The sequence below is a fragment of the Loa loa genome (genome assembly GCF_000183805.2).
Source record: "Loa loa unplaced genomic scaffold supercont3.250, whole genome shotgun sequence".
NCBI classification, from domain to species: Eukaryota; Metazoa; Nematoda; class Chromadorea; order Rhabditida; family Onchocercidae; genus Loa; species Loa loa.
Genome location: NW_018108430.1, coordinates 52257 through 63536, shown reverse-complemented (window position 1 = coordinate 63536; position 11280 = coordinate 52257). Strand labels below are relative to the sequence as shown.

The window sequence follows — 11280 nt, the reverse complement described above, 5'->3', positions numbered from 1 at the left end:
AAAGATTTCATTGGTGGAAATTATTTGAAATAATGTGATGTTATCATGTTAATGTTATCATTACTATTATTAATTTATCTTTTAAAATACAATTTGAAAAAGTAAAAATCGATAAATGAAAGATTTAGAATTATGGGTGAAAAAAGGAATAAGAAAGCGATGGAATGAAAATTAAGCAATCATTAGAATTTCAATGGAAAAAAGAACGAAATTTGAAAAATTAGATATTATTGGAAATAATTTGCAGCTGTTGTTGTTTTTTAATGTCTGATAATTTACTACAATCCTTTCGCATTCAGTTTTCTTGCTCAAAAAACTTTTTTTCTCCCCCGAAATAATCATTCTCGAATTAATGGTTCCCTAATCTCTCTATCATTTCGTCCAACAAATCTGCAATAAAAAAAGAAAAAAACAAGAGGAGAAAAAAGGTCATCATCATCATCATCATAATAGATTTATCATTAAAATCGGGCACGACAGGAGTAAATACAAAATTGGGATTGAAAATGGATGAACTGATAAAATTGATCGATCTAATGGTTATTTCATGAAATAATGATTGGTTGGTTTTTACTCGATACATTTTAGTTTAGCTAAGCTTAGCCTAGTCTAATTAGGATTATTTAATTTGCTATGGCAATATTCTATCAACCGAATTCAGTCAGTCTTTTTTTTTCTCTCATTTGTGCTCTTTTCTGTCTTCTTCATCTGTAAAATGACTGATTCAATTTGGTAAAAGAACGGAAACCAACACTTATAGTATTATTACGTCTATAATCCATAGGTGATGAAGTTCTTACATACATCTGAATCACTGCGTGGGATGTCCGTTTTCGTAGTGGGTATTAGTTTCCACGGTTGGAAACAGTATGGTTTTAATGATCTTTTTTTTTTTAGAGGAGATGATTTGGTTAAACGGCGTGATTCGGCGTGACGTAGAGGGATGTGTCTTTTCTACGTGTATAGAGTACGTCAAGCCTGTAATGACCTAATTGGAACCACATTCAACTTCACTTAAGGCGTTTGGATAATGAACCCGTGATGAACGTAAATATCCGCTATGAATATGTTATAGAAGTGTGATGGAAATGATGTCATCACACACGATTCTGTTGATCCAACCGATAGCGCGCATAGAATCACGTACGTGGTCCGACTATGAAACAACTACCGATTGTATGGAAGGTATATGCTTCAATCTTAGGTTTATTTGATAATAATTGACCATTATTGTTCGACATTATCCTATATATATGATAAATTGCGAAGTAGAATATACATTTGTTTGGTAATACATATCTTCTGCATATAACAATCGAACATGGGATACGCATCCCAAATTCAACTAAGTATAGCTCGAAGGAAAGCTTTATTTTGCTGTTTCAGGAATATGTAAAATTTTTGAGGAACATTTGAAGAAATTAAACCCAAATTCGGCATCCATCACTTACGATGTGCAGAATTTATTTGAATTCATCGATCGTTTAGCCGATTTGTCATGTTTGGTATGGGAAAATACAATGAAAGCCTATGCACCACATAACAAAGATTGGATCAAGGAACAAATTTATACCTTATTACGAAAACAAGCTGCTAAATAATTAAGTTGCTGGTATCATGTTGTATATCTAAAAACCTGCCCCCAAGTTTTTTGCACTTCATCCACTTTCTGTTTCCTCCTGTTTGTTACTAATTGTTTTTGATTAAAATATATGTTGTTGGGCGATTAAAGATTAAAGACATTTCTAAATTTTAATTAGCCGGCATTCGTAATCCTTGTGATACGTTGAGCTTCACTAACCTCAATTCCTGCTAGTAATGATGTTTATGTCACGTGCTCAACTTGTATAACTAATAGTTATAGTTTTATTCGAAGAGTTATGAAGAATACACCTCACGGGACAAAACTATTTGTACAGAAGAGAATTACATGGTATAGCGAAAGATATATCACAGTAAGGAAGTAAAGCGAGTAATGCAGAAGCTGGAAAGGACATGTCAAAAGACAGCGAGGAAAGGTCGTAGAGGACATAATATATAGAGGGTAAATTAAATTTTCTGTTCAAACAATCCGCTACATCGCAATAAAAGAAAATTGCAAAATAAATGGTCGCTCACATCCACATATATTTAGCCATCTTATAATGATCTTAATATAGAAAAAAGGCAACACTGTAATTGAACAATGGGTCTGTGTAGGGAATGAAATTTAAATGAGCTATGGAGCGTGAAGGAGAATAATTATAAAGAAGACTCCAACACACCAGACTCCAATACCATTCCTTTAGAACCGGTCGTTTCACAGCAACTGATGTTTGATGATCGTGAAATTATGGCTTATTAAGCCAGTAATGGGCGTCTATACAATTGATAGGATCTGCAGGATCCAGAGGTGGCAAATGGGCGCCAGTACCTTCTGTTTTGAACCGTTCTCGCATATAACGTTTTTCCAGGCGGATAGGATCAGTATTTCCTGGATTTTTATTTGAGAAGTAATAAATTTGAAGTCTTTTAAAAGAAACTAATGATGGTAATCCAGCAAACCTATTATAGTACAGAACAAATAAGCAGCTTGCAAACATACCAATAGTGAAAGTCTGAGGGTCCATTATTTCCTTCACACTACTATTACATCCTTCTTCATTACCGGTACTATTTTCTTTTTTGTACATGGCCAAGTACATAGTGTCTGAAATTTTTTCTTTCAATTTTTTTTCAATTCTGAAATTTTTTCTTTCAATCATGGGGAAATATCGTTTGAAGTACGCTATCACACAGCTATTTGAAGATTTTCCTAATCTCATTCGAATCAATTGGTCCACTTCGATTAAACTCATTACTGCCCTATGTATAAATCAACAACTTTCTAATTCAACTCTATTAATTGACTGCTGTACATGAGTTGCTGAGTTTAAGTTTGTGAGTTTATGTGACTTCGTATGCATTATTTTGATCAAGAAAAGGAAAATTTGAACAAAAAGAAAATCAAACCGTTGTCTTTGGTTGAGGTAATGGAGCGGAATAGCTCATTGAAGTAACATTTGTGATGGAAAGTGTGGAATCGCTTACTGATGTGATACTGCAATCAGTCTGCATAATAGGTGCTACTGCAGCAGCAGGTCGTAGTGTCGGCACAACACTGGAGCTAACCGATCCTGCGCCTTCTGACAATGGTGGCGTCTGCACCAAGTTCATTTCTTCCTTTTCTTCAATCCTTTTTTTTTATAAATGGAAAGCGGAAGTAAATATAATTTTCAATATAATTGTTTAATTGTTCCCTACGAGTTATATTTTCACTGTAGTTGTTTATTTGAAATTTATTTCAATAGTTAACTTTGATAAACTCTCACGACATTGTCTTGTAGGGAAATTTCGGGATTTTAAATTGAAAAAATGACAATCCTCCTCATTCTATCCCCGCTCCATTACTTTGTATGCCATATTTTGCTTTCTCGTTTTTCCTTTTCTCTCCAGCAAGAAATATTCATGACCATAATAAAACTCTGCAGGCAAGAATGGAAGCAAAATGAATATACTTGTTGACTCAGTGGATGGCGCCGAATTCATCGTAATCATTTGTACACTTGAATCGTTGCTCTCAACTTCACTGGTTAAATGAGTAGGAGTCAGAGGTGTTGGTAGCACTACATCTAACGGTGCATTCATTATATCCTGCAAATAAAACTGTTTATATCCTGCAAATAAAACTGTTCCTGAGGAAGATGGCATTTCTATCCTACTTAGGGAAGTGGTCTTTTTATCATTTTGAACAACAGTTTCAACCTCTCTACAAAAATTTAACTTAATAATAAACTGATAAGTCTGTGAAGACTTAAATGATGAGATGCTTACCACAACTGGAATACTTTTTGTCGGTGTAGCTCGGTTATTTGGAACAAATGACTGAAAAGCTGCAGTTGGTGCTGAAGTGCAGGCCACTCTCTAGAATACAATCAGAAAGCTATCCGATCTATGTTCATCTACAACTAATATTTCACAAACTGATTTTCATATAAATGTCGACTTAGACATTTTGATGCAATTTTTATTTCAATACGAGATCGTGCCATTATTTGAGAACAAATGGTTGTCGTGCGATTCTTCTGCACGAAAAATTATGTGAAGTGGTGTTGAATATGAGAAAAGACTTACTGTGCTGCCAACAGTTGCTAGTCCATTCATATTATTAACGCTCCTGAGAGGTTGATGCCAAGGTGACACTGCTGTATGAAATGTGGCATCTTGGGGATACTGAAAAAAACATGCGATGAACTAAATTCAAATACCATTTTCCAGTATGATAAAATTCTAATGAGAAACGAGAACTAATACATAATAAGGGGAAACTAACAATGAGATGATGGGCAGGAATGATGGCTGGCTTGGTTAATGCCGATATGGTGCTAGTTGGTATTATGCTCCGAGCAAAATTGGAATGCATTTTAGTTGGTGCAAATGGAGAAGTATAGACTTGAGGATGTATGATAGTTCCATCAACTGCCTTCCTGACCTCAACTGCTGCGATAGTATTCATATCTGCTCCTGACCGTGCTGTTAAAGCTGGTTGCTCCAATAGTGCTGGATTCGATGCAAAAGGTACATAATTCACGGGAGCTGACATGGACAGCGTGGTCGATGAAGGAGCAACAATATTTCGCGGTGTTGTCACTGACGGTCCTTTAAGTGAGTCCGTTGTAACGGTAACCGAAATTGGTTGAGAAATACCATGAGTGAGAGAAGTCGGTGGTGGAAGAGGAGTGTTAACTTGCTGGGTGTTAGCAACTGTTAAATTTGTGTGTATCGTATTCTGATTTTGAGAAGCGAAAGTACTCTGATTTGCGGAAAAATGATGTGGTAGGAATACATGCTGTGGTGCTAAGGACGCAATGGTTTGTGATTGAGAAGCTAATAATGGTTTTGATGTTTGTAAGGAATGCGGCGGTAATGCCATATTACCAGAAAACATGTATGGTTGCGGGATCTCTTTTGCGGTATTGCTCAATGAAGTATTTGGTATAGACTGATTAGACATAGGTGGAAAATGAGACCGCAACGATAACAAACCCTGATACTCCGAAAACTGAACAGTATCAGATGTGGGCATGGTTTGGTTAGATGGTATCTCATCTCTGCGCGGTAAAGATGGCATATCAATAGGATGAGACTGTCCCGTGCTATAGGGGAGACATGTTGGTTGGGTGTCCATTGCCCCCTTAGCAATGTTATTTCGGTAGTACTCCAAGCAGTCTTTCAACCTCAGTCCACTATAACCTGAAACCAAATGTTAGTTCGTTATGTAAAAACACACAAAACCCACTAATGAAAAACGGTTCCTTTCCTTTCTACTTTAGTAAAAGCTTATGAACTTGAAACAGCTCCAATTTAAGCCTTAGATATTCATGCGAAGAAAGATAAGTGTAATAATAATGAAAAGGACGGGAAGTCATTAATCTAATTCTAGTGTGACGGAAAGTCACTAACCTAATTCTAATGTATTTCCATTCCTTATATTTCCAAAACCTAGCGAAATACGTCCTTCCTCCTTTTTAATGTTTTGAGCAGCAGCAGTTGCACGCTCTTCCAATCCTCGCAGCATTTCTTTTTCCTTTTCATTCTTTTCTTCTTCAACTGCAACATAATATCTAAGCCATATTGGGTCTTAAAATTCCATCAAAATAGGTTACTTGGATAATATTTCGTTAATTCTCTCGACAACCGCTCTTTCCTCTCATTGAAATCAACTGAAATACAACTCACAAGCAGATTCGATTGCTTCAACAGCCTCTCCCAAACCTTTCACCATCGAAAATAATGTTGAATAAAAATTTAAGCCTTCTTCTGTCTTCTGCGAAACATCAACGTACACATCATAAGCTGCAGTAAGAGCAAGTACCTGGTCCATACGACTAAAATAATAATTATGTTTCTTCCATATGCCAAAAACAGACAACATCAGAATACCGAAAACAATATTATGAAATATCGATTCCTAGAAAAGCTATGATTGAAAGTTCATGTAGCATAAGATATTCATAAAATGACATTTATTGGAAAAACTTGCTTTTTATTTTCTTCCATAATTTTTTTACGATAATCACCAAAACTCGCATTCGCATCTGTCAATGCACTGAGTATATTATTTTGCGCAGCAAGATTCATATGAATCAATGTAGTGGTCTCCTCATGCTTCTTTAGCTCGTTTTCATACAATCCCTGCAAATCATAATCTTCTATTTTTTGATTCTACCAACTATTACATCTCTCAACAGACGAAATGTTATGAGCTCAACTAACCCAATTATCTTCATTCTTCTCTGCCAGACATTTTGCAGTAATATCATCATTTAGCAAATCTTCGTTTAATTTCGAAAGTAGAGTACGTCGCTGACTGCTCATTTCATTCGCCTTATCCAGCATCTTTTTCAGCAATAGTCCTTCCGTGCTATCTGCTATAAATAACATTTTTATTTCTACTTAAACGAAAAAAAAAGATGGAATACCTGGTTTTGTCTGAGTATCTGTTAGTCGTTTTCGTAATTCGTTCAAAGGCATCGCCAGAATTTTTAGACTTTCGGAATGAGCAGCTAATGCACGTTGTAGTTCTGCATTGTTCGTCCTTTAAATCATATTAGATTTTAGAAGTCTTGATTAGAATTGGCTAAAAAGTCGATGTTTGAACTGCATTTACCGCGCTTTCATATGATGATCATTGACGCGATTAAGTTCTTTCATGATAGCGATGAAACCTTCGTCAGCTCTCTGCAATAATATGCAACGTCGCATACACATTATACAATCAACTGTGTTATTTTCAAAAGACACTTCGGCAGAATTAAATCACAAGTAACTTCATCAGTATTTTGAATTCAAGCCGTACCGCGTCAGATACATAATCATCGAAGGAGAATCTACTCTGCAGTAGCTGATAATTAAAACGTAACCAGGTGAAGTGAGTTAATAGCATCCAGCCTATTACGCAGATTGCTGATTTTGTGATCCGCTTCTATTGCATATTCTCCAACTCCTAGAATGTTCTGTTCCTTACTGATAGAAATCTAGCACTCAATTCCTTATCAATACAAAAACAGGTTGTGCTGCCATATGAACAAAAAGAGTACGATGCAATTTGTCCAGTAGTTCAGGAAAGGCATCTGGTTGTGAATTAAATGCAGCACTTCTTTCTAACAACATTTCCGGAAATTCCTCCATTTTCGAATCATCACCAAAATTAATTTCTTCCAGTTGCAAAGATTTAATATAGTCTCTAAAAACAGATGATATTATCAGAATATCTGAAAAATACAACAAATAATATATTCATCTATGACATGCCCGAGTGACTTGTCATGTGTTCTTCATTAACAGAAGTGATACATGTTGTGTTCTTTTTGATGACATGAGTTGTGACACAAGCTCCATCCCTCTCTTTCACGGAAGATGAAGTAGACGAATGTAAAATTTTTACAGAAGCGGTATAACAGGGATGAATGTATGCGTTAAACATGAAAATCCATTTCCTCATGCAGTTGATTGAAATATTAGCAACTTGTGGTATTGGTAAAGAACATTCAACAGAAACTACCTGGTAATACATGACCGATCGTTTAATATGGACAAACTATCAACGTATAGACGGATAAATTACTTTTCAAGAAATAAGCAACTTATCAGTATAAACTTACTCTAATTCCTTATCCTTTTCTTCAATTTTTTCTAACAATGCACGTTTGAACTTTGCTTTCTCTTCACTATAAACAGAAAGCGACTTGAGTACATTTCCTGGTAGCAATGCAGCGAAAAGATCTGGACCGGAGATCGATTTGTCGGTTGGGTCGAATCCGACTGCTTTTACCATATTAACACCCTGTACAACATGCTTTAACACTAAGAATGTTTCAAAAAGTCAGCAACTTCCTACCGGAATTAACTGAAACTTTCGGTCCATCCATCGTAAAGCTTTTCCTGGAGTGCAACTGTATGTCTTCCAGTGCATCACGACGAGCAAATAACGGTAAACATCAAATCATTCAGTCTATCCAAACTTGATTCAAATATCTCATTATATTTGCAAATTGTTTGGAGTTATTTTTTTAAAACTGTTTCCATATCTGAATACAATATTATCTGAAAAAAAAGGAAAAAAATATCAATAAACTCGCACTTCTACAAGCAATAATTCTTCTGGTTTCGGCATTCGGTCATGATAAATAAAATCGTTTTCTTTCTTTGCATTTCGTTGTCTAGAACACAATTATATAAGCTACTGTTTCGCTCTATCCTTTTCATTGGCCTCTTACATCGAAATAAGGCATTTTGTTTTTTTTTATTTTTTTTGTAGCTATCTTTTCCCCCTTTTTATGAAGAACGATTCTGTAATTAGTCTTTCATCATCGAAGGATAGCACTGAAACAATCTTCCAGCAGTACAAGGAAGAAATGCTTCCAGGAGAGGCGATAATATTTATATTGATGGTTGCTAGTGATACTCTGATGAACATCTATATCAGACGAAATAAACGAAGACTAACTTTCCGAGGATGACATCGTTCAAGAAAACGACAGCTTCTTTCAAACTTTCTCGCTTATCCTTCTCGACCTGTTTCACAGCTGCAATAACATGTTCCAATGCACGATCGAAATAAGAAACCCTGGAAACATTAGTCGTTAAAAGTATAATTGAGCACTGATTCGGCCAAAAAAATGTCATATATTATCACACTTATCCTACAAAAGTAAGTGAACCTAAAACCCATTTTGTTATCATCTTCTGCCTGCAAGCCAAGATGCAGCATTGCAATTGCCCCGTACATTTCCGATTTTACAATGCATGTTCTCAACCATTCCTGCAAAATTCTAGCTAATCCTGTAGCACGAAAATTAGAGGAAAACAAAATACGTGAATATATATGAAACGCTCTTACCTTGTACCTCGAAGACAAGACATCGCTTAAGCCAGCGAAATCAAAATGTCCACGACACTGCATATATACATCTCTCAGATGTACAGCTAGTTTCGCTATCACTGTATTCTTGCGATGATCAATAATGCTCTTTTCCAGTAAACATTCTTGTGCTTGTGCCTACAAAATCAAGGTAAATGTGAAGAGTCATTCATTTATAGCAAAAAAAGACCACCTGGGTAACAATGTATTGTATGTATTGTATTGTATGTGCTTTGGTAGTGTACTGTATATGCTTTGATGGCAAAAGTGAAAAGAAGTGCTTGAAGTAGCTTACCAACAGTATAGTGACATAAAACGTTAAAATGGAAGGATCGAAATCGATAACGGAATATTTGACGGCATTCATCGAGTCTCGTATTTGTTCGAAAGGATATGCAGCGCATTGGAAATGCATGAAGGCGTTCTTAATTGACTGAAACAAATCTATTTTAGAAATATTCTATTTTAGAAATATTTTAATATAATCTATTTTAGAAATATTTTAGTCTATTTTAGAAATATTTTAGAAATACTCGAATAAGCACTCCAACGAGAGGATGATATAGTAATCCGTTATGGTATCTTCCCTGTCTAAGCGACCATGATTCTTTTTAACAAGTGAAAAAGCAAGACCAACGTCTAGGTCAGTGCGTGCTTCGTTAGCAGCGATCGCTCCATGTATGGCACCAATACTGTACATCACACAAGCAAGCTCATAATTGATATCTTCGAAGACAGTTGCATTTGATGTGTCACTATTTTTGTCCATCCTACAATATCCCCATTTACTTCATATATTCGCAATCTACATACAACTAACACTAATGCTATAGTAATACTAATTACAGTGCTAAAGAAGTACACAATTCAATATCCAATCTTTAATTCATTTCTTCATTTTTACGTAGTTTTTGGACTATTTTAAATAGAACAGTCAGACACTTAAGGATTAATCGCTGTAATAGCAATATATTTTCCAGCCGAGCTATCTGTTATCTTAGTGACTATAGTAAAAGTAGCGTCAGACCAGAAGTTATTTGAAACAATCATTTCTATTATTATCTGTATTTATAACACTGCTACAAATCATAGTTCCAAACTATATGAACATGAATAAGAAAAAGCGGGAGAAGTACCAGGAGAAGGATACGTTGATAGCATCTCCTTTTTCCATTGGGAATCTATTCTTCATCAAGCACAACTGTGAGTAATACCGCTTCAATGTGTTTAACGTTTCCGAATCGGGCAAAAGTCGATTTAATTTCTGGAAAATGATAGTCTAATGCTCGAATACTTATCAACTGGAAATACATCTTAAAAATGACTAAGTTTAAATAGAAATACATAAATTTAGTTGGCTATTGAAACCACTGTTACGAAAATCATTTACACATCAATCATCACTAAGATATTTCCAAATTCTGTCAATGGAAAAAAAGAGATGAACAGTTAAAAAATTAAAAGAGTTACCGAACGCATATTTTCGATCTCCCCAATAGCACTATCATACTTAGTTGGATCATCCTGATAATGCAACAGAATATACTGAAATAATTATATTAAATGCAAGTTGCGTTACGAATGATATAACAGTTAGATATGATAGAATGCACGCAAGTATAACTGGAAATACCAAAATTTTTGTCCGCACTAATCACATGTATTTAAAAAAGTACACCATATAGGACTACTTAAATGAATCAGACATATATACTACATAGAATATAAAAGAAAAATGTATATCATTAAGAAGTATTACAATTAATATATGAATCAATCAAACATGCCGAGAAAAACACTGGAAATCTTAATAGAAAAAAAAAAAACTGAAAAAATAGTACAGTTCAATTGAACGAATACTAAAATAATCTGTAGAAATTGCAATTCTGATAAAATTTTTCCACTAATTAAAAAAAAACCAACTTCTTTAATTTGTGATGAAAAATCAGCAGGTAATGACGCCATACAAAATTTTAAATCTGGCGTAAGCATCGGTACACGTGGCATACCCTCCATGGTTAGTCGAATTGCTGAAAAACTAGTTTTAAGAGAAAATCATAAGATTAATATTACTTGTTATGCAGTTTGATTCTTAACATAGGAAATATTTCATTTCGCTATCCATCACCATCTGACCTTCGTCCGTAAAGTCTGACATGCAATGGATACTATCTATGAACTGTATAGTTTGTGGGACATTTTATAGCACTAAACCAAAAGTTAACTTTTGACTTCTTAGAATACGTCATCATAAGATGTGGTCAAGGACTACCTGCAAAAATATAGCATTACTAGTAAGTGGTTTAGTTCACGCAAAAGCTCAGCTGCAACCTATGAGA

General features: G+C 35.0%; 2 protein-coding genes across 2 annotated transcripts; one reads left to right on the top strand and one right to left on the bottom strand.

The window, feature by feature from the left end:
• Positions 1-1066: 1066 nt before the first annotated feature.
• LOAG_08221 (rudimentary enhancer) lies at positions 1067-1742 on the top strand. Its single transcript, XM_003143753.2, has 2 exons — positions 1067-1185; positions 1387-1742. The coding sequence occupies exons 1-2, from the start codon at positions 1083-1085 to the stop codon at positions 1599-1601; spliced, it is 318 nt and encodes a 105-aa protein (XP_003143801.1). The 5' UTR covers positions 1067-1082; the 3' UTR covers positions 1602-1742.
• Positions 1743-1882: 140 nt separating this feature from the next.
• LOAG_18292 (tyrosine-protein phosphatase non-receptor type 23) lies at positions 1883-10957 on the bottom strand (the record flags this gene model as incomplete). Its single annotated transcript, XM_020450953.1, has 25 exons — positions 1883-2473; positions 2585-2689; positions 2992-3206; positions 3537-3672; positions 3853-3942; positions 4153-4251; positions 4352-5271; positions 5482-5628; positions 5758-5906; positions 6062-6213; positions 6295-6449; positions 6501-6616; positions 6689-6759; positions 6942-7024; positions 7119-7264; positions 7683-7864; positions 8162-8240; positions 8528-8647; positions 8742-8842; positions 8921-9079; positions 9237-9374; positions 9579-9711; positions 10078-10205; positions 10412-10486; positions 10865-10957. The coding sequence occupies 24 exons, from the start codon at positions 10955-10957 to the stop codon at positions 2618-2620; spliced, it is 3759 nt and encodes a 1252-aa protein (XP_020305311.1). The 3' UTR covers positions 1883-2473; positions 2585-2617.
• Between the last annotated feature and the right edge of the window lie 323 nt (positions 10958-11280).

Coding starts and splice junctions, on each gene's coding strand:
- LOAG_08221 (XM_003143753.2), top strand. CDS start 1,083: ATGGAAATGATGTCATCACACACGATTCTGTTGATCCAACCGATAGCG. Junction 1,186..1,386: donor AACTACCGATTGTATGGAAG/GTATATGCTTCA, acceptor TTGCTGTTTCAG/GAATATGTAAAATTTTTGAG.